General features: G+C 42.3%; 2 protein-coding genes across 3 annotated transcripts in view; one reads left to right on the top strand and one right to left on the bottom strand.

The window, feature by feature from the left end:
- The first annotated feature begins 7,246 nt into the window (after nucleotides 1-7,246).
- Nucleotides 7,247-17,248, top strand: prpf4bb (pre-mRNA processing factor 4Bb). 2 transcript variants are annotated; one of them, XM_087846250.1, is made up of 16 exons: nucleotides 7,247-7,382; nucleotides 8,563-8,653; nucleotides 8,927-10,062; nucleotides 10,347-10,520; nucleotides 10,760-10,915; nucleotides 11,250-11,331; nucleotides 11,439-11,640; nucleotides 13,293-13,366; nucleotides 13,516-13,606; nucleotides 13,785-13,932; nucleotides 14,033-14,170; nucleotides 14,278-14,431; nucleotides 14,523-14,637; nucleotides 14,727-14,878; nucleotides 15,007-15,093; nucleotides 15,225-17,248. In XM_087846250.1, the coding sequence occupies exons 1-16, from the start codon at nucleotides 7,324-7,326 to the stop codon at nucleotides 15,426-15,428; spliced, it is 3,063 nt and encodes a 1,020-aa protein (XP_087702376.1). In that variant the 5' UTR covers nucleotides 7,247-7,323; the 3' UTR covers nucleotides 15,429-17,248. The 2 variants fall into 2 exon arrangements, with proteins under 2 accessions (XP_087702376.1, XP_087702377.1); XM_087846251.1 differs by having other exon boundaries at nucleotides 8,563-8,638; nucleotides 15,225-17,247.
- Nucleotides 17,249-17,843: 595 nt separating this feature from the next.
- Nucleotides 17,844-22,265, bottom strand: part of gli3 (GLI family zinc finger 3) — a 98,540-nt gene continuing 94,118 nt past the window's right edge. The window contains exon 15 of the mRNA XM_006794973.3: nucleotides 17,844-21,850. Coding sequence (XP_006795036.2) covers nucleotides 19,461-21,850 — 2,390 coding nt within the window. The 3' untranslated portion in view covers nucleotides 17,844-19,460. The remainder of the gene's footprint in view (nucleotides 21,851-22,265) is intronic.

Here is a 22,265-nt window from a genome sequence, read left to right as displayed (position 1 = left end):
GCAGTCATGTAGGGAGAAAAACACCTGCTCTTGGCCTCCTTTACTCTGTGCTCATAGGACAGACTCATCAGCAGAACTCAATCTTTATTATGAAGGGAGTTTGTGTTTTGCATGGCTACAGCACTATTGTGTTGCAGAAATCTATCCACAGATGGGGTTACCTTGTGTCCGAATGACACATGCAAAACACACAGGAATCAATAAGAGCCAAGTTGTCATTGCTGATAACCAGTGGACAGCAGAGGCAAAAGGTGAGAGGAACATTTCACTTATTAGCCTGGGTGGTATTTCAAGTAGATACATTCGGTCTCCTTGAATGTCAACCCACTTTTTAAATTTGTATTAGTTGGTTTAGTGATATTAACTTTTTTGCCATTTTTAAAAACATTTCATATTTTTGTCCATCATTTTTTGTTTGCTTGCTTTATTGATTACTTATATACAAAACCAAAGTGAGTTGCAGTAAAACAAGAGTCTGCAGACAAGCCAGCAGTTCTTTCACATCCAAATGCTACTATAGGCAAAAACACCTATGCTAAGATGCAAGTTAGGATGCTCATCACAGTTTAGCATTTTAACTTCATTTGGGATGAATGTTGAGCACCTAAACCAGGTTCAACTGGACTGTTTTGCCTTTTACTACTTGCAAATTAGCTAAAAATATATTCTTAGCAAATAGCCCAACCTATTAAGATTGAAACATTTTCTGTTTTTAGTCATTTCCAAAGTTAAAAATAAATCAGAGAACATGTCAGACTTTTAATTTGTTAGAAAACAACTCGCTGTGCTGCCATTGTGTCAAGAGTTTCCTACTGAAAAAGAGCTTGGGGGTTTCTTTTCTCAGCTATAAGCCAAGTGTGGAGATGCTACGAGCTACATATTTCATTTTAAGCACGAATGATTATATTACTTGAATAAACCACCTCGGTATAATCAGAAAGCCCCTTCTCCCCTTGTGTAATAATGGGATACGTCTGTTTTGAGCAGGGCTTCAATCTGTGGTTTGGCCACATTTATAGAGTCAGCACATTCTACCCCAATACCTCGCTCCAATAGACGAAATTCCTCTGAAAGCATAAACTTTAAATGGAAAAATAGATATTTGCCCACTCACTCTTACAGACTGTTTAAGCCACGTTCTAGCACATTTCTCTCCCATTACAGTCGTGAGAATGCCAAAGCTCTGTGAGGGGAGACGCAAGAGAGCAGGAGGGATTGATCGGCTTTGGTTTGTCTGATGTATGGGTCCCCAACTGCAGGCCTCAAGGGCCAGTGTCCTGCAGTTTTTAGATGTGTCCCTGATCCAACACAGCTGATTCAAATGGCTAAATGACCTCCTCCACAATATATTGCAGTTCTCCAGAAGCCTGGTAATGAACTAATCACGTGATTCAGGTGTGTAGACCCAGGGTGAGATCTAAAACCTGCAGGACACCGGCCCTCGAGGCCTGGAGTTGGGGACCCATGGTCTGATGCATGAATGACATGTCATCGGTATGTTTGTGTTTCAGTGTCCTCACAGGACAAGAAGGTTTGAACAAAGCTGTTTTTTTCCTTTCTTGAAATCATTTAGACAAGAATATTGAGATGAAATCTCTCCATTAAATATAATCACAGTGTAATTATAGCTGGAGCCAGGAAACAGTGATAGGGAATCAACTAGTCTGTCCACACTATGTTAATTCTGGTTAAAGCCTGGCTTTCTGTTTGTCTTTGCTTCCAGTCTGATCTAGGGAGACAGTAGCAATGATTATACAATTTAACTCTAAGCCGAAAAGGTGATCTCAGTGTTTTTAACAGTTTAAAACTACACGGTAAAAACAAAGAGCATCATTTGTCAGCTCTAAGATTTTGCAAATGAGGGCATAAAAAACTGTCAAGGCTTTGAAATTGGGTAACTTCAACCTGAGGTGAACAAAGACGTTATTTTTCACGCTCTGCTTCATTTGGCTTGCTTTTTGTTTAATAAATAATGACATGGTGTAATTGATTGATCTGAGGGTGTACTTTCGTTTTACCTTGTCTGTGTTGTATCTAATGCGTGTACGCGCTCTTAATGAAAAGGAGCTTGTGATTGAAACCTTTTTAAATGATGATCACACCCAATAAATACAAGTTTAGGTTCAAAATAATTCACATGAATTAGGCAGTATTATAAGATACAGTACACTAGTTCCACTTTGTAACCTGGGTGGTTTTACACTGTTTATTTTGTGACGCAGCTGTTGGATCTACAGCACTGCTTAAATATCGCCATTACAGGCTTTGACTGTCACCCATATGCAATTTTACAGCTATGCTTAACTAAGCACTTGAGAGGAGTAAAATTAAGGGTTTCTGCAACTCCTGTTTTCTAATTTGTCGGCCCTTCACAGACATTCTCCTCTCTGCCACACCCTGCACCCACACTGATGGTCTTAACGTCCACAATGAACTTCAAGTCACCGCCCAGTCTGGCTGAAGGTACAAGACTTTCTTGATTTTAATTTAAATTAGTATAAACCTAAAAATGAAACCAATGACGAATAACACTGTTCCTTCTGTTTCAATCCACTAGGCTCCTGGTATTCATGTGGATGTCATTTTGACACATGCCACCCACCTAAACACTGCAAAGTAAGCACCCCACCCCATGAAAATGGCACTCCACCCAAAACAGCACAAAAATCCTGATTCCAAGATTCCCAGATCCCAGTACTGATCAGGCATTTGCAGTACACAGTGGAACACACCTAATGTCCATTGCCCCAACTGGTCTGAGCTGTTTTTGATTTCAGAAGAGGGTTTTCTGGTTGTTCTCATCCTTTCCTTAAAGCAAACATCAACTGAATCCCCCCGATTCAGGGAGTCTGACCATATGCTTAGCTCATACTCCCAAACCCACTTCTTTGCCCTTGTAAATTGTATGTCAGCCCTTAATTCTCTCAGAAAAGTAAACAACAGAGGCTCGTAAAGCCAAACTGTTAAGAAAACAAGAGAAAGAAAAAATATGGATACATCTGTCAGGCAACAAATGACATCTGCTTGATAGGAGCAGGCGTTCTTTTTTTATTTAGAAGAGCTGCCTAAGCTTCACATTGAGGAAGTCATTCTGAGCTATAACTCTATCTTTGTCTGCAGCAGCAGCAGACAAAAACCAGTGGAGAGTGCAGAGGCTAGGGTGACAGCGGGTTAGCAAACTGCCTGAGTATCTTTAACAGGCTCTATAATGGACTGCGGTTGTCTTCGGCGAGCATCTGTTGGACCCCATGTTTTATGGCTCCGTCCTTATTGTGTCTCCAGTAAAGCCCAACGAGCAGAGGGCTGAAAAGTCAAGGTAGACTTAATGTCTGCTTGTGGTTTTTTTCTCAGGGAAATACGAGTTGCAGTCATGAATCAGATCTACCGTGTCAGTGCGCCTTTATTTGTGAAATGTCCATTCATCAGTAATGTGGCTGCAGATCTTAAAGCACAGTGGTTGTATAACTGTGCAAAGGTGCAGTTTTTACCCATGCTAACAATTCAATTCAATTTTATTTATACAGCGTGAAATCACAACAACAATTGCCTCATGGCGCTTTATATTGTAAGGTAAACCCTACAATAATACATACAGAGAAAAACCCAACAATCATATGACCTCCTATGAGCAAGCACTTTGGCGACAGTGGGAAGGAAAAACTCCCTTTTAACAGGAAGAAATCTCCGGCAGAACCAGGCTCAGGGAGGGGCGGGGCCATCTGCTGTGAGCGGTTGAGGTGAGAGAAGGAAGACAGGATGAAAGACATGCTGTGGAAGAGAGCCAGAGATTAATACAGGTAACAACACGTCCATGTATCAGTACGTGGTTGATCAGCCCATATGTGCATTATGACCTTTTAAACAAGTATTCTCACAAGATGAAACACATTTTTCATCAGCAGCTTGTTTTGCATATGTTGTTCTCTGTAATCACAATGATGCTGATCAAATAGCATCAAAATGCTAATCAAAAGCATCCCTAGAAAAATAAAGACTGGAGCTTTAAAAGACATAATCACTAAATATGAAGGAAAACAAATTTGTTATAGGTGAACTGGTTCAAGTTAGGTTCTTAGGATTTTGACATATACTGCAGCTAACCACTGAGGAACATTCACAATATCTTGCCTTTGCCTCTGGGTAGCTGGCATGTCACAGCCCGATCCAATCTGGCTCTAACTCTGACAAATTTTCTTATTAAGGGTCTCATCATTTATGGGTATGGATCAAAATATAGCAGCAATCGTCAGGACGCTTCGGACTTTCTCGACTTGAAACAGGATCTTGTGATCAGCACCTTCTCCCAAAGTATGTAATCATTACTGCTTCTAGCATTACAGCTTACTGCTGCTATTATTCGACACTTGTGCCAAACAGTGAAACGGCACATTATATGTTCTATATGCTCTCATTAAAGTCAGATTTATTCTAGATTTACAGTTGCATAGATGTAAAATTTAAGCAGATTTTTAACCTAAAATAAGGAAATAGGAAATGTTAAAATAAAGTTTCCTGCATCTGAACAAGGCCTGACAACATAGTTTTATGGACACTCTGGTATCTTAAAACTAAATGTTCTTAAGCTGCTTTGTTCAAAGTTAAATGAATACAGTAAAAAAAGATAAATGACATTGATGAAACGCAGGTGTCAGAAAGTATTTTAGGCAAGAACTTCAAGGTTTACACAATATAAGTAGTTACACACCTCATAAATCATACAATGTAAGACACAGAGACTGGTCTTTAGATTGCACGGCAGAATGGAGTATACAACATTTGCCTCGTACTGTATACTGCCATGATTTACTGGGCACACTGGGATGGGGCTGTGAACTAATGGAATATCTAATGTCTCTGTGACAGAGACTTTAATCAGTTTTGAGACCTCCAGCTTGCAACTTTACCATATAAATCTGAGATAGGCTGCACGGCAGAAGGCCCAGGCTGCGAGTTACATCCCGAGACGCTGTGTGTTTATACTCTGTACATACAGTGTGGATTTACGTGAGAGGGGTTCCAGTAAAACTCAAGTCGCGTTGGGTATTTTTCGGTATATGCTTGTTGTACTTGTAAACAAAATTTCAGAGTACTCAAGCACACACAAATCAAGATGTCATCAAACACATGATGATAATAGTACCATCTGCAGTATCATCATTTGCCAGAAAATCTCATCCCATCTGCCAGGATTTCAGCATTAATGCCGTTATGTCTTCATGCTTCCATTACTTTGTCACTGTTGTGGAGCAGCCACAGGTGTCTCACAATACCACAATTTACTGCTTGATATAAAACTGTCAGAAGTGGATAATGCCCAGGCCTTGAATGCGCTTGCATCCGTGAAAGTCATGCGGTTTCACAGAGCTGTGCGCCGAACAGCTCGCAACTTTTTGTGTTGCGAACATGATGTCTCAGATCTGTCTGACCTTATTTTGCATTTTGTATGAGGCAACACGATAAAGCAGATGTGGTGTTTGGTGTTTTTTTAACTCTGTCTTTCAGAGTCACATGCTGTTTTTCCGCTTTTCAGAAGGATTACCACTTTCTGATACTGGACTTGTTCTTGTTTTTGCAGGTCAGATGACTACCATAAGAAAAAGGCTATTGATAGAAGTGTGTAGAAGTGTTGAACCGCTGATCATTTCTGTATTGTTTGCTAGGATGTATGGAAATATCTTTGCTAAGTTGTCTGTCATGTGTAGGCACTATACTGGTTCATCCCTTGTGCTATGTGTCTTTTTATGTTTGGATGATTCGTAGGTCAGTGTTAAGTGGCTTAACAAGCTCACACAAAAAGCACATTCCTCTAAGGTACAAGAACCTGACCAATGACCTGAGGATACTGTAAATAAAAGGCAATGAAGTTCAGGCAAAGAACTCAAGTATCACACAGTGACACGCTTTTACTTGTTCTATTTTTACCACAATAATACTAAGTAACTTCCGCAAAATCATTGCTGTTAAAATGTTGCACTGGAGATAAAACTGTAATCATTCATGTGTCATTTTGTTGACTATTGGCGCACACTGAGGTGCGCAATCATGATGCGCACGAGGGGTTTTCAGCAACCACATGAACCACTACAGATCATCCACCTGTAATTAACCTCGTGAGCCATCGTGTGGTAAAAGCAGACCGAGCAGGCTCCAACAGCCTGTCCTTTGCACGACTATGTTTTCAGTCTTTCTATAGCCAATGTGGTCATTTAAAATCCTGTATCCAAGTCTTCAGGTCGCCCATTTATTTATACAGAAAAAATATGAAAATTCAAATAAGATCAAGGACATTGTGGGATATTTATTATACATTTGTCTTTATTATCCTTTATTTATCCAGGTGAGATTTAAATCTAATTTCCAAGAAAGACCTGGCCAATAGGGCAGCAAAAGCTACAGCAAATACGACACATAATAATATAACAAGTAAAAAACAAATACTATATTGCATACAGACAAGTGAGCACAAACATGTGAATAATACAAAATAGCAGATCATTAAAAGCCACATTAAAAACAGTCACACTGGCTAAAAGAGCTATTCTCTCGCTTTAAATATACATACAGGACAACACATACAGTACACAAACAGTAAATATAAATTTAGAGTAACGCACCTTAAAATTTCTGGTTAATGACTTAATATCTTGAATTGCGTATCTCAGAAAACTCTTACTCTGCAATTTTTCCATTTGTACGTTAGCATTTTGACATTTTGAGATAATAACACAAAATTTCGAATTTTTTTCACTCAGAAATAATTTGAAATTTCAAGATACTTAAAAATTTGACATAATTACCAAAAATTTACAAAAATTTTAATTTGGCAGTTGTTCGGGGAGGGGGGGTGTATGTGTGTAATGTAAGTGGCTAATCTCCAAAAGTTGATTCTGTTCATCTGGACGTAGCGTTTTGTGGGAGAAACGTTTCGTCACTCATCCAAGTGACTTCTTCAGTCTCAGCTGACTGCAGGTTTCCCCAATCTTATAAACAGTACATTTGCATAATGACTTAAACCAGCCCACTGAAGGAACCTGCAGTCAGCTGAGACTGAAGAAGTCACTTGGATGAGTGACGAAACGTCAACTTTAGTTGATTTACTTACCTGGATGATTGAGCATGCATCAAGACTTAAGTGGCTAATATGAAAATTTTTAAGTTACACAAGCACACACTCTAGTGGACAAAGAACAGACAGACTTCAGTGCACAAATCCTGACTGCGCTGCGCCGCCAAAACACCAGAGGAACGTGTCAGTATTTTGATATCATTGTACGCATGTGGAGAAAGTAGCCGAAGAAGAAAAAGCCCCCTCAGCTGAGGAAAATGGCCGACGTTGAGATGGAGATCTCGTCCAGGAGAATGAATAATGGCAACGAGCACGTGTAAGTTATTAAATTACAGATACTTAAAGTTTGTGGCAGTAAGTTATAGGCCTCTTTCAGGTCGAATATGAAGGGAAGTGTTAGCATTGCCGGGGCTAACGGAGTAGCAAGTTCACGTTGTTGCCGGGGCATGCTCACGATAGGCTAACGTTCTTGGCTAGCTAGCTAATGTTCTTCAGCGCGGCTAGCACTAAGTTTCGGTGATAGCATGTAGAAGTGTCCCTCATCCGCGTTTGTGTGTATTTGCCTCAATAAAGTGTACCTGCTAAGCCACACGCAGTGTAAAGTTTGTACTCTCTCCCAAGCAGCTATCATGTAATGTAAGTTAGCATAGCAAAAATTATTCAATGGATGTAGCTGCTTAGCACTAACTTTGCTAAAGACGGTTAGCATGTCAGAGCTAATGAGTGAAAATCATCTTGGCGGTCTCGCTCGGAGAAAGAGGGAGCAAGTGAAGGTTACACGGGGATTTACCGAGTGTCAATCTCTCATCAACGAGCGATTCTGATCAGTGTTTCTACAGCTTCATGCTAAACTGACCACATTATATAATCCCGGTATGCCCGATGTTAAACACCTTACGCTTACCTAAAATGGTACACTTCGGGCGATGATGGGTTAAACTCGGAAATGAATGTTGTGTAAGCTATGAACTGATTTTTAGACTAAATGTTCACAATGACTGCAAGTTACCTCGAGGAAAGAATAGCTATCTTTATTATCTTTTTTATGTACATGTATTAAAATTAAAACTACTGATCACGTTGTATGATGTTTGTTACTGTAAATCGTGTTCACTTCATTGTGTATTAAAGAAATAATAATTGGACAGTTTCCTATTTTTCCAGATTTAAAGGGAAAAAAATATTAGTGCCACAAGAAGATTTGATGTGTAACTGAAATTTTTAGTTGATTATCATAGTGTTTTATATCCCAGACACTTAAACGTAAGCACCTGTCAGTGTTTTGGACAGATGGCAGAACTCTGTGTGTCTCATTTTATGGGATGTTATCAGTTGCATTAAGAGTCAGGCATTTCTATGGCCGTGTGTTCCTACTACCAGTCCAAAAACTATATTTGACACAGTTGTGTCTATTTTTTAGACCTTTGTTTCCTTTTGACTTCAGTCAGCCAAATAATTTAGCACGAAAGCAATTAAATATTATTTTTTTGAAACAGGAAGCAAGATCTGGAAAGCCACGAACGAAGTGGAAATGAGGACAGCGGCGACATATCTGAAGAGGAGGAAGAGGAGGTAGGGCTTGACAATGTGAGGACCTAAATGCCATCAAGTGGTGTCATCTCTTTTAACACAAAACTCAAACTATACCAAACTGTGCTACTATAACTTGCTGTAAGATCAACTTTTACCAAAATTTAGTAACACTTTTTGTCTACATCAGTCATTCTGAATACAGTCTAGGTTGGTTAGGTGGTAAAAACTCAAAGAAAACAAGATTGTATCTGTTTACACCATAACTAAGATTTACAGAGATCATCTGTCAACTAAATTGATTGTTATCCTGGTATGTTCACATCCTAGGAGGAGGCTGAAACTAATGGCGAGAAGACAGAGGAGGGGTCCAAACATCACAGCAGTAGCGGTAAACACAAGCGGAAAAAACACAAGCATCGCAGTAAGCACAAAAAGCACAAACATGCCTCTGATGAGGACAAGGACCGCAAACGCAAGCATCGTCACAAACATAGGAAACACAAACGCAAAGAGGGCTCCTCTCCCTCTGCCGCTGTCCTCTTTGGCTCCTCTACTCATAGAAAAGTTGAATCTTCTCCTTCTTCTGGAAATCCAAGTCTGGATGACAGGGCCTTGCTGGAGGATTTGGAGAAACAGAGGGCCATGATCAAAGCTGAACTTGACAGCCAGTTGATGGAGGGGAAAGTTCAGTCTGGCATGGGTTTGATCCTTCAGGGGTATAACTCTGGATCTGAAGAGGATGGAGATGCAAGGTTCAGAAATGGAGAACCACGACAAAGGGGCAGCTCAGGTAAACCTATATCACCCAGAGGAGGAAAAAGTGGCAAATCTAGACGGGACTCAACAGAGGGCAGTAAGTCTAGCTCCAAACGCCGTAGTCGGAGTAAGTCTGCAGACAAGCTAGTCAAGGAGTCTAAGCAGGACAAGGTGACCAAAAGCACCAAGGACACAGGTGTAAAAGACAGAGGGCGTGGAAGGAGCAGGTCAAAAGACAGGAAGGGTTCACACAGCACTGATAGGTCCAAGGAGAGAAGGAAGTCCAACTCTCCTTCCAGCTTCAGGGGAGAGCAGAAAGTCGGCCGCACTGATAAACGGTCCTCTCCGCAGCGGGATGACAGACCCAACCAGGAAAGAGTGAGCCGACGGTCCAGATCGCCTGGACGAGAACGGCCAAGTCGCTCAGACGCTGACCGGGACAAACGGCCAGCCAAGTCACCATCCAAGGACACTTCTTTAGGAAAGGAAAACCGCTCCCCTCATAGACGAGGGGCTCACAGCCCTGCAAGGAAACGCAGCGCTTCCCCTCGCCATAGAGATGCCCGCTACCCTTCGGCTAGTGCCTCAGAAAGGACATCAAAACAGAGCCACTCTCCATCCAGAACTAGGTTCTCGCCCCAGAGACGCCGTAGCCGCTCACTAGAGGTCAGGAGGCGAGATGCTGAGAGACAGGAATCACCACTGAGGTTAGTGCACACCTCTGGCTTTTCCAACGTTTCCCATAATAAGCTGATTGTGACAGATGACAGAATTGCCTTTCAGTTTCAGATGAATAAAAGTGAGTTTGCAAAAATGTAAAATATTTGAGTGTTCATTTATAAAAGCTAAAGATTTTCTATTTTTTTTAATATATTTTTTAAACTGGAAGATATATTTAACTTAGTTTAAAAGTTGCGGAGAAAAAAAGTCATGAAGGTGCAAAAGTAAAGTTATGACAGATTTTGAAATATTATTTTTTATGTTCTTCCAGGAAGCGCTCTCGAGCAGATGTTGGACCAGGCAGAGACCGATCGCGTGATAACAGTCCGAGATCATCGTCTCGCCGCAGGATGAGTCGCTCGCCTCTAAGACGACGGTCCCCATCGCTGCGCCGCCGCTCCCGCTCTTCCCCCCGCAGACGGAGCAGGTCTCCACTGAGACGGAGGTGATGGCCGCTCACTTTTCACTCAACTTGTGTACATGTGACAGAAGACATTATCCCAAGTCACAACAAAGCAGTTCTCAAAAGTCGCTGGAGAACTCTTGTTTCTCTAATTAGTTTTTGGTGGTTCAACAGTTGTTTAGATATGAATTCTGTTTATATCCCTGTCTGCTAGTAGCTTTTCCCCCTCTTTTCTTTTTGAAGTAAATAATGATTCCCGTCATCACGTCTGTGCCTCACAGGTCTGGGGAGAGAGACCGATATGGTCGACTCCGACAGTATCGACGCTCAACGTCCCGCGATCGGGAAAGAAGACGACGCAGCAGAGATGAAGACAAGTTCAAGGGAAGTCTCTCAGAAGGCATGAAAGTCGATCAGGAGTCCTCAGAGGAAGAAGTGTAAGTAAAAGTGATATAAAAACTAAGATCCGATCGGGTTCGCCATACAGAGTTCAAATTTGCTGTGAAACGGTGTGGTACAACTTCTATGCAGCCATTCATATCAACTGCTTTTGGTGAGTTAATGCTGGCACTAATGAATCAAAACAAAGTTGAGTTCTTAACATTTGTAGATATTGATTAGAAGTAAGACAATTTTTACCATCTCGTCTTTGAGGACGTTCATGATCTGTAGCTGATATGATATCCTGTTTCACATTAATGCATCAGGGCACTTAGTCGTTAACAGGAAAGTGTTTCCTTTGTAATTTTAATTTCTGGCATGTTTTTGCAGTTTGGAGGATTTTGATGGTGAGGAGATAGATGAAGAAGCTCTCATTGAGCAGCGCCGGCAACAGCGTATGGCCATCGTCCAGGTCTGTTTATACCCACGCTAATTCATGTCTGGCATTTTTGTAACTTCTATAAGTGGATTTGATGAGTGACCTTCTTACAAACATCAGCTGTTCGTTCCACCTTACAGAAGTACAAAATCGTGAACGAGGACACCAATCAGACGTCGGAGCCCAGCAGCCCCCAGAGCAGCACGCGTAGCCGTTCGCCCTCACCCGATGACATCTTGGAGCGAGTAGCCGCAGACGTGAAGGAGTACGAGCGCGAGAACGTTAACACCTTCGAGGCCAACATCAAAGCCAAGCACAACCTCATCGCCCAGGAGAAAGATGGTAATGTTCCAGTCAGAATGATGACTGTTAGCATACAAGGCCAACTGAATGAACCACACTGTCAGCTGTGAGCATCCTGGTTGGCTGCAAATTCAGGGGATCTCTTTAAAATAGTCTAATGGGTTATAGTGGGAGGAGATATGTTCTTTTCCTTCTCCTTGTTAGCATGGAGAAGGACTTTTGAATCTCTTAAAGACTCTTGTATGTTACCCTATTACCTGCTTGTCACAATAAGAGCAAGCAGAAGCCTTTGAGTTTTTTTTTATTGTTATTTTATTTATGTTTTTTAGTTGAAATGTTATTTCCAGAACTACTGCAGAGGTTGAAATCTACCTTTTCGCACCTGGCACTGGCAGGTGTTTTGGCTGATCTGAGCATAAGTGGAAAGCTTAAGCACAGAAGTGAATGCATTCAGGACACAGTAATGTCTGATTGCTTGAACTGCAGGAAGTCTGTGTGTGTTAGAGCCACTTGTTTTTAGCAGCGTGTTCTTTGATGTGTCCTTGGCCATACTACAGCACTGCATACTGACCTGACATCCTACAAAGTATACTCTCTTCCTTTATGCGCTACTGAATTTTATTATAAAGTTAAACAGGCGGAATGAATGAATTAAAAGTGTGAGACCCCGTCTGTATTGTTTTGATTCTGTCATAGCTAACATATGAAATGCATTGCATTTCCCACCAGTTTAAATCAACGCATTTGGTCTTTGCGAATGGCAATGCTGTTTATTTTTTGTTTTGCATATGAAGCGGAAGAATCCAAATTTAAATACCAGTGACCGCTGAAAACACATAACAAACACAGAGCTCGTTTAAAACGGTCAGTTTTAGGCCAAATACAAACGTGCCTTCATGTGTTATCTTAGCAAAAAGGAGACAGCTTGACCCAGGTAACGACAGACTGTTCTGCGCTGTCCTTCCTTTACTTCCACCCCTCACTCAAGCCTTTGAAATTTTTCTGAAAAGAGATTTGAGTCGCTGCCTGTGCCCACTTGTTCACTGAAGAGCACAGTCTTCTGTGAGCATGGCGGAGAGATGAAACCTAACAGTTAAAAGCTCCTTCTGTCAGAGATGGCAATCTTTTGGACAGTCTGTTCCCAGTTTTCTGGCTGTGATTTTTGTTGAAAGCAAAATGGCACTTTTCAGGGGTTTTTTTCTTTCTTTCTTTTGGTTTTGTCACGGTCCCTTCAGCAGAAATGAATCAAATCAAGTTTATAAATGTGAAATGTGATTAAAAAGCATTTTTACATTACTTAAAATTGGAGCTAGGACGCTGCATTAATATTGCTTCCCTGCAGTTTGGAACAGTTTGGTATTTTCATTTTAACACAAGGGCATGTTAAAAAACGTCCAGTACAGGAAGTACACATGTCTAAAAGGGTATTTAATGGCTCGTTTGTGTGAGAAATGCAGCGTTTTGTGATGCAGGGATTTTAATTTTGTTTCTTTCTGTCATGTGTTCATTCAGTTGCTGGCTTGTAATCCAAAGCCTGGTGTCTCTGCCACCTGCAGCATGTTTTGATCTCTGCAGAGTATGTGAATCAAACACAAGTTCCAGATATACTGTTTTTTACAACATGCTGAATGAGCAGAAACTCATCTTTTGCTGGTGTAATTTGTTGTTGTTGTTGTTGTTGTGTGTCTCAGGATCTAACCCGAAGAAGCCTTCAGCTCCAGACATGTTTACCGAGTCAGATGACATGTTTGCTGCAGACTTTGACGTAAGTATTTAAATACTGAGCTCAGTAGGGCATCTTAAAATCTTCACTTATTTTTAATTTGTGTCTTTGTGTCGTTCTTTAGAAGAGTGTAAATTATTGAGGCACACCAGTGAATTACTGACCTCTGTTTTTTCATGATGTTTCTGCAGAGTGCCAGGATGAGAGCAGCAGGTGTAGGAAAGGACTTCAAGGAGAACCCCAACCTCAGGGACAACTGGACTGATGCTGAGGGTTACTACCGTAAGTGTTTCCTTTCTGTTAACTGTAGGTTAAGGTGAAATTTTATGCTTGTTTAATGTCACCAGGAATGAAGGTTGTAGCCTGTTTGCGTTCGTCGCACATCAAAGTTTGTTTTTAAGTGCAACGAGAGACTTCATCTCAGTCATTTTACACATTTGTAAATTGTGTTGTTGTTTAGGAGTGAACATCGGGGAGACGCTGGACAAACGTTACGACGTGTATGGCTACACTGGACAAGGTGTGTTCAGCAACGTGATCAGAGCCAGAGACACTGCCAGAGCCGGCCAGGAGGTGGCAATCAAGATCATCCGAAACAACGAGCTCATGTGAGTCTTCCCATGAATGCCAGCATTTCATATGTGAAAGTTATTGATCTGTTTAAATACCGTAATGGCTTCACTCCTGACAAGATGTATGTTTGAACAGGCACAAGACCGGTTTAAAAGAGCTGGAATTCCTCAAGAAGCTGAATGACGCTGATCCCGATGACAAGTTCCACTGCCTGCGCCTTTTCAGGCACTTTTACCACAAGCAGCATCTTTGTTTGGTGTTTGAGCCTCTAAGGTACTCAGAGAGAGGACATCACATTCATTTTCATCATATTTTGAGAGGTGTGCTTTTCATTAATTACCTGAGCATAATTCATGAGTTTGTAAATGTTTCATTTGTAGCATGAATTTGCGAGAGGTGCTGAAGAAGTACGGTAAAGATGTTGGGCTTCACATCAAAGCTGTGCGTTCCTACAGCCAGCAGCTCTTCTTGGCTCTCAAGCTGCTCAAACGATGCAACATCCTCCACGCCGACATCAAGCCAGATAATATCCTGGTATGACTCAAATGCTCAGTCATCTTAAATCGGCTCACAGAATAACCAAAGTAGTTGTGCCACATGTGACTTCTATTTATGTCTTTAAAAGGTGAACGAGTCAAAGACCATCCTGAAGCTGTGTGACTTTGGTTCGGCGTCACATGTTGCTGACAATGACATCACACCATATCTGGTCAGCAGATTTTACAGGGCTCCAGAAATTAGTAAGTACCACTATTTATTCTTTTCTTTAAATGTTCACCATTAATCAGCTCTTTTTAAATTTGAAGTTTGCTCATAATTTCTTCCTCAGTCATAGGAAAGCCGTACGACTATGGCATCGACATGTGGTCCGTCGGCTGCACTCTGTACGAGCTTTACACAGGCAAAATCCTGCTTCCCGGATCTTCCAACAATCACATGCTCAAGCTGGCTATGGACCTCAAGGGCAAGATGCCCAACAAGGTGAAATTGCATCATATCATTTCAGTTCCTTTAGTGATTGTTTCCCCTTTTCTAGATGAAGGGAGATGTGTTGCTCTACTGTGCACTGTTCAAGACGACTGATGCAATGTTTTGGATTCTTTCCACAGATGATCCGTAAAGGATTGTTCAAAGACCAGCACTTCGATCAGAATTTGAACTTTTTGTACATTGAAGTAGACAAAGTGACTGAAAGGGTAAGGTGTTCTTTCTTGCCTCTAAACCATTTTTTTTAATTTTTAATTTTTTAATTTTTTTTTTTTTACATGTCCCTCTATTTTAATAGCAGTTTTAAAAGTTTTATATTTTTGTTGTTAAACGCCTTTAGGAGAAGGTGACAGTGATGAGCACCATCAACCCCACCAAAGACCTGCTGGCAGACATGATAGGAGGCCAGCGGCTGCCTGAGGACCAGAGGAAGAAGGTAATGCAGCTGAAGGACCTGCTGGATGGAACGCTGATGCTGGACCCAGCCAAGCGCATCAGTATCAACCAGGCTCTGCAGCACCCCTTTATCCAGGAGAAGATCTGAAACGCTGAACGCCACACACTCCCAGAGCAACACAGACAGAGCCAACCACTAAACCTGCTCTGACGGGAACTCTGCAGTGAGGCAGCCAACTCAGACTTCTGTTCAGAATGTCATGGATTACTTTTTTTCGTCCTCAGCTTCATTTTGTTTATGGATGCATAATTGTGTTTTATTGTAAATAGATCATTGAAATGGTAGCCATTCTTGAAAACATAGGGTTTTTTTCTTTTTTTTTTCTTTTTTTTCAATTGTCACTGTAAACTTTTCCCTGATATCCAATGAGTTACAGTTTCCTTTTTTAATTTAACTGGCATCGGAGAAACAGATGTTTAAAAGAAAAATATGATTCCTGTAAATACTGTGTATGTCTATTGCATTAACAATCTCGAGCAGCAGACAGTTGAATTTTGTCGTAGTTGCAGACGTCCTAACATAAACACACCTTTCCTCTTTTATAACCACATTGCTCATTGTGGGGCGATGCATGCTTTTGAATGTGCACCCTTTGTGCTATAGATTTGCGTGGTGCAGGCCTGTAAAAATGCTCTGTATGTGCATCAGTGTCCCACACGTGACGACGACAACCTCCCCGCTCCACCACTAACCAGTCCTCGGGCCTCGAGGTCTGAGCTGAAGGAATAATGCATATTATGAACTCCTTACAAAAAGTTTTTGTTTTGTTTTTTCTTAATTTTTAAAGCAGGTAGTCATTGTTCTCTGTTGCCGGTCGATTCCATTTTTAACCTTCCTCTCCCTCCAGCACTCTGGCTAGGTCGTGGCTCTTAAGGCTCTCACATTCAAGTGCCTCCTGTACGAGCCTAGTGTGTTAAAACACCAAACAATGCTGGCCGATTGAAGCCAACCCCACCTCTCTCCCACTGTTGTATATAGTCCATAGTTACTGTCATTTCATGTATGATTTGTTTTGTTTCAAGTAAGTGGTTTAAAAAAAAATCTTGTGATTTCAATAAAGAATAGTTGTGGAAACGCTGCTGAAAGAGCACCTTCAGTATAAGAAGTTTTTAGTAATAAAATGTTTCCTATTGTATACCAAACACCCTTTCTTCATTTGAATGTGATGTAGCACTGTTTAGCTTGTTTATCCATAAGTTTAATGGCTTTTCTGGTGTAGAGATGCATGAACAGATTTGAGAATGGAGAGGGGGGGTGTCTTACTTCACAGGATCCTCCGTCTCCGCTAAGTGAACTCTTAAGGATGCGAAGGGGGTGTTGGAAAAGGTGGCAAGCTTCTTTTTTTTTTTGAGAGGGAAGGAAAAAATTGTTGAGACAGCCGCAGCCTCGGAGCATCAAAAGTAAAAGCGCTCCATCTTGTATCCCATTGGAACAATTTAAAGGTCTCTTGCTCTCCCTCTCCACAGTCTAACTGTAGCCTTCGTTCTCGTTGTATGATTGCACTTGTGTCGAGCTCCTTAAAAGCATAATGGGAGTCTCGCTTAGAAAAGACTCCCATTTTTTTTCTCGCTCTGGAAAGTCAGGCGGGGAGAGAGGAGGGGTGCAAGTGATGCAAGATCTCACTGTGCTCACACTAAAAGGACTTCTGATTGGAGCTGATGGGCTGTCAGCTTTAAGGGGTCTGTAAATAGACGTGGGCTGTAGACCTGCTGGCTTTAATCTCAACATAGATGAGGACGTGACTGCTTCTAATGTGAATATGTAACCAAACATGTAATTTATATCCATCAACTTCATGAGCTCCAACCTTACAGTGTAGTCTCTGTTGATGATCAAAAGAGGGCATCAGGAACACTCGCGCTTCTCTGAATGAATTTACTCATGTTGGAACATTGTGTTTACTTTTAATGGCAGAATATTTCCACACAGTAGTCTGAAGTAGCATCAGACTATTTTATTTTGTATCTTGCAGTCTTTTTCTTCTTTTTTTTTTAATAAACTTGCATAATATTGTTCGTTTTAGTGACTTTGATTTATAGTAAATTGAGGTGGATGTGTGCAGAGTTGCTGAAGTAGCTTGGTTTCTTATCTTGGGTTTGTGTCTTTATGAAAACAGGCACAGAGTTCAAAGCAATACGTTTCATATAATATCAAAACCGCAGTATAAAGAAGGGAAGACACTTAAAATATAATTTCCATTTTTATTAAAACCATACAAACATTTGTAGTCAGTTATAAAAGAGCAAAGTGGCTCTTCTGGCGGAGGGGCAGCGCTGGGCACTTGAAGCTCCGCTCTGAGCCAGATCTGCCTGGCCTCTGCCCAGGGCCTGGGAATCCCTGCTATTAAAGTCAGTTCTGTATTGGCCCAGGATATCCTCTGCCCTAGTTCCTCTGCTAAAACTACAGCATGAGTAATGTATTTACATAATATATATATATATATATATATATATATATATATATATATATATATATAAAAGCACAATAAATGTGAAAACAACAACGGAAAAAAAAAAGAAAAGTAGAATGCATTTCGCAAATCTCAACTTTTCTGATATTCAGACTTTTCTTATATAAATGTTCTGTGATTTTTCTCTTTTTTTCAGACCCCACAAGACACTTTACATGTTTACTTTTTATTCTTTTCATAATTCACAATGGAAGATTGGCAGTGATCTCTTTCTTTTCTGACAGGCAGATACATATAAGGCACATACCTCTGAAATTTCCTTCTTTCAAAGGGAAATGATTTCTACTTCTTTGAAAAAATGAAGAAAAAAAAACAAAACACACACAACAAAACCAAAGAAAGTAAACACCGTCAATGCACAGCTACAAAAATGACCAAAAAAGTACCAAAAAACAGTAAAACAGTTTGTACCTCACTGCTTTGATGCAGAGTAAAAGGTAAACTACTCGATATTCTGTGTGCAGTCACACAAGACTGCAAGGCAATACTAACACTGTTGACAAAGTCACTGCAATACTTAATGGCAGTACACATTCTGAATTTAAGAGCTTTGGAGAGAACGATACGCATGATTTCCTATAAAACAAAACACGTCACTGTACAGCACTTTTCATTGGGAGCGGAAAACTCTGTGTGCTGTGGACCGCCATCAGTTATTAAGACAATTTAAAACCATAAAAAGTACTCAAATCAATCCATGTAAGCATCTTTAGTTTTTTGTTATTTCTTTTTTTTTTCTTAAAAAAAAGCACCAAATCAAGGAGAGAAAGTCCATTTACACATGAGCTTCGAACAACCGTGCAATCCAACGTCAACAAAACAAACAGAATATAAAAACAGTTATATACACTTGTGAGTACCTTACCAGACTAACAAAATCAAGCCATTTAGATATTAAGTAGACAACAATCTACGGCGCCTTGAAGACTCGGATGTGTGGTCCGCGTTTTGGACTCGATACCGTGTCGAGGAAAAACACCACTTGGCAAAACTTGGTAGAAGCACTGAAACATTTACAGCTTCACAAAAGGAACATACGAACAAAAATGTAACAACAAATGTAAATATACCACTTGTTAAAACCTATGATATATAAAGTTGCTTTCGGGGCCTGATGAATTCATGACCCGTGTCTCACTTCCTATGATGACAATGGATTCATCTGCTTTGTACCAGTGGGAGCGGTGCACGACTGATACGTGGGCACGTGGGCTAGTCTATGCACTCGTATAGACAGTGTTAAATGTTTCACTTGAGTACATGCATTTATTTTAATTTTATTTTTTACCGACAGGGCGTACAGCAAAAACAGTAACAATACACAGAATACTGATTCAAGGGCGTGAGCTTTTGCTCACCATCACGTAGTTTTACAAAGAGAAGGGCTTCCAAAAATAGCCTTCATTCCAGAAAAGGAATATAACTATTTATTTATACACAATTTTTGACACATCCCATTTCTGCGTAGGATGACATTTTTACAAAATAAAAAAGCAAGGGCTTGGCAACTGCCTGTTTCGGAACACTTCTAAGTACATAAAGTTCTCATAATTACCGCTTTTAACTTTGTCTTCACATACACCAGAGTTTTTCCTCTTCCTTTTCCTTTATTTTTCTACGGGAGGAGAAAGCAGAGAGAAAGAGAGCAGCTACTGTATTATAGCCAAGAACTTGCTCTCCTCAGCAAGGGTGGTGAGGAGAGAGCTCATATCTCCGATGGCCATGTTGTTTAGGCCGGGGACCACACTGTGGAAGGCAGCAGATGCCCGAGGGGTGGTGAGGCGTGAGGAGGTCCTGGACAGACCCTGGAAGACGGTGGGACTCAACGCTCCTGAGACCAAGCTGCCCTGGTCATAGCCATCCTCCAGCATGGCACCGAAGTCCAGACTTACCCCTTCATCTAATACACCGGGAACACTACCGTCCACTGTGCTGGTCACCTGATCCACACCAGGGGAGAGAAGAGCAACCGAAACCCCGTTGCCGCTTCCACCACCTTGTCCCTCAGATGCAGCTATGGAGTCCAACAAGCACTGATCTTCCAGAACATGGAATGTGGAGGCCTTATGATCTGCTGGTTCGTAAGAGGGGCAGTCAACAAAGCCCTGCTCTAAGTATCCATGATCCTGGGACTCCAGCTTCAGCCCAGAAACTTGATTCGCAAGGGAGCAACTCTCGCCACTCCTCTGCAGTTGTGCTTGTTGAGTGACGCAAGATTCGTTTTCATTGGTGCTCCCGGGACTGAGGTATTGCTGGGTTCTGCCCAAGTTCCTGTTGATTGGTGGATGAGGAACATGTACCGGGCGATTGTGATGAAGAGCAGACCCCTGGGAGAGGCTGGGGAGGTAATCCATGGAGGCTCTGCTAAGGATTAGGTTGTTTCCTACCTGGCAAGAGCTGCTGTTGTGCTTCTGATGGAAGTGGCTCTGTTTTTGAAATCCGTTGGAGGCCTGCTCTCTGAAGCCCTGGGGAAAAGGTCCATTGCTGATCTGTGTAAAATTAGGCCTATTAAAGTTGTTTGTAGAGCTTTGACCAGTACCTCTCATTTCCAAGCAGGAGTTAGGTGATGTCTCTAGCTTCACTCCAGGGTTTACGCAGCAAGCACTTTGAGACTGATTAGCTTGGGCGCAACTGTTCTGGAAATCAACGGGTACTTGCTGCTGAATAACCATGTTTCCAAACCTGCCAAAAGGTGCAGACACAGGCCCGTGTTCTGTGCTAGGCCACCTTCTACACTGTGAATGGTGGTTTTGATCCCTTGGAGGACACTTGTCAGCACTCCCAGAGCTCACTTCATTCCATTGGATGGGAAGTTTACTCGGGCTCTTCCTCTCTCGTAACTGTTGCTGCTGCTGCTGAAGACTATGGGACCCAGGGAAGGCCGTATTTGAGCCCGGAGTTTGGATCTGGTCTATCTCCTCCATAGATAGGTGGGAGGTGTCCCTTTGGCTAGAAGCTATTTGGTCCTCATTGTGCATGTGGGAGCCATTGTCCATCTGAACTTGGGAGTGGAGATACTGCACCAGATCATCTGGTAATATATCCTCATCCCCAAGCAACAGCTCAGCCTCCCCATCGTCCTCCATTGCCAGAGCTTCTAAGGCCGCTTGTTCCGCAATGCTAGGGGTGTATGGCGAGTGCTGCAGGCCTCTGTGCAGGTTGCCTTCTGAGCGCGTGTAGTTCTGTAGGTTCAAATTTCGAGACTCAGGCGTACAGTGCAGAGCAAGAGGCGGAAGAGGGTGGAGGTTATTAAGGCTGCTGAAGCGCTGCACCGGAGGGAAACTACAAGTTTCAGGAGCCTGCGTCCGCACTGGGTCGCTAGCCCTCCGGTTTCCACTCAGTGGTCCCTCACCAGGGTAGAAGACCCTCCTCCTGTTACCTGCATGTCCCGTGTAGCCATTGCTGTACCCACTGGTGCCGTCACTGCAGCGAGGTGGCCTGACTAGAGGTGGCAAACAGTGGTTGCTACCACCCTCATCCATCATGGCCATGCGGGTCTTCAAGCTCATGCGCTCCATGTTGGGTAGAGGCGTAGGAGGCGGGCCACCTGTTGCTGCTGCATACTTGGCTTTAAGGTGATAGTGCTGGGCTGGGGTTAAATTGAGCATCCCTCGTGATCCCCCTCCTCCTCCCCCAATGCCTACTACTCCCACACCTCCACAGCCCCCAACTGAGAACACCCCTCCACCCCCTCCTCCCACCCCACCTCCATACTGGCTAGCTTCACTGGACCGACGGGAGGCATCGGTGGAGATGGGGTCGTAAGAGTCGGTGGAACTGAGATTGTGGTGGCGGCGGTGGTGGGCGGCTGCGGCCGTACCCTCGCTCTGGGAAGCCTGGCTAGAGCGACGGCTGGAGAAGCAGGGGGAGATGCCGGAGGAGCGCCGGCTGCTGCTCAGGTAGGCTGAACTGGTGGCGCTGCCGCTGCTGTCACGCCGGTCTCTGAGCAAGTTGAGCACTGTTAGCTCTGTGCTGCCCAGCTCAGCATGAGCAGGTGGCTGAGGGGCAGACACCCCCCACTGCCTGCCCAGACAGGTTCCTGGGGAGACACGCAGACAAAGAGATGAGAATGAGAAAAGTTTGGACACGATAAAGAGAAACAAGAGGAGGGGGGAAAAGTGTGGTGAAAACGGGATATTAGTCAAAGATGATGAGGAGAAGCCAAATAAGTTAAGTGTAAGTGTGGAGAGATCTTTCAAACAGATGTTACCACAGACAACTGGCAGCAGTTGGGCCATGAAACATCACATTACATGCTATTCTCTCTGATATGATATACAGCTTGATATGGTCTTGATACCATTTTCCAGCAGAACAGTAAATTTTAAGCATTTGTTTTGCCTGAATCCTTCAGTCAGAAGATGAAATTCAGGATAATTTATCTCTGTGATTTGTGTGCACGGTCATGGCGAGGTGTGAATTCTGTTTACAGGTGCTTTTTAACTACCATGTGT

Source organism: Neolamprologus brichardi, chromosome 9 (assembly GCF_056152115.1).
Source record: "Neolamprologus brichardi isolate AB-2024 chromosome 9, ASM5615211v1, whole genome shotgun sequence".
Lineage (NCBI taxonomy): Eukaryota > Metazoa > Chordata > Actinopteri > Cichliformes > Cichlidae > Neolamprologus > Neolamprologus brichardi.
This window is presented reverse-complemented; position numbering and strand designations above follow the sequence as displayed.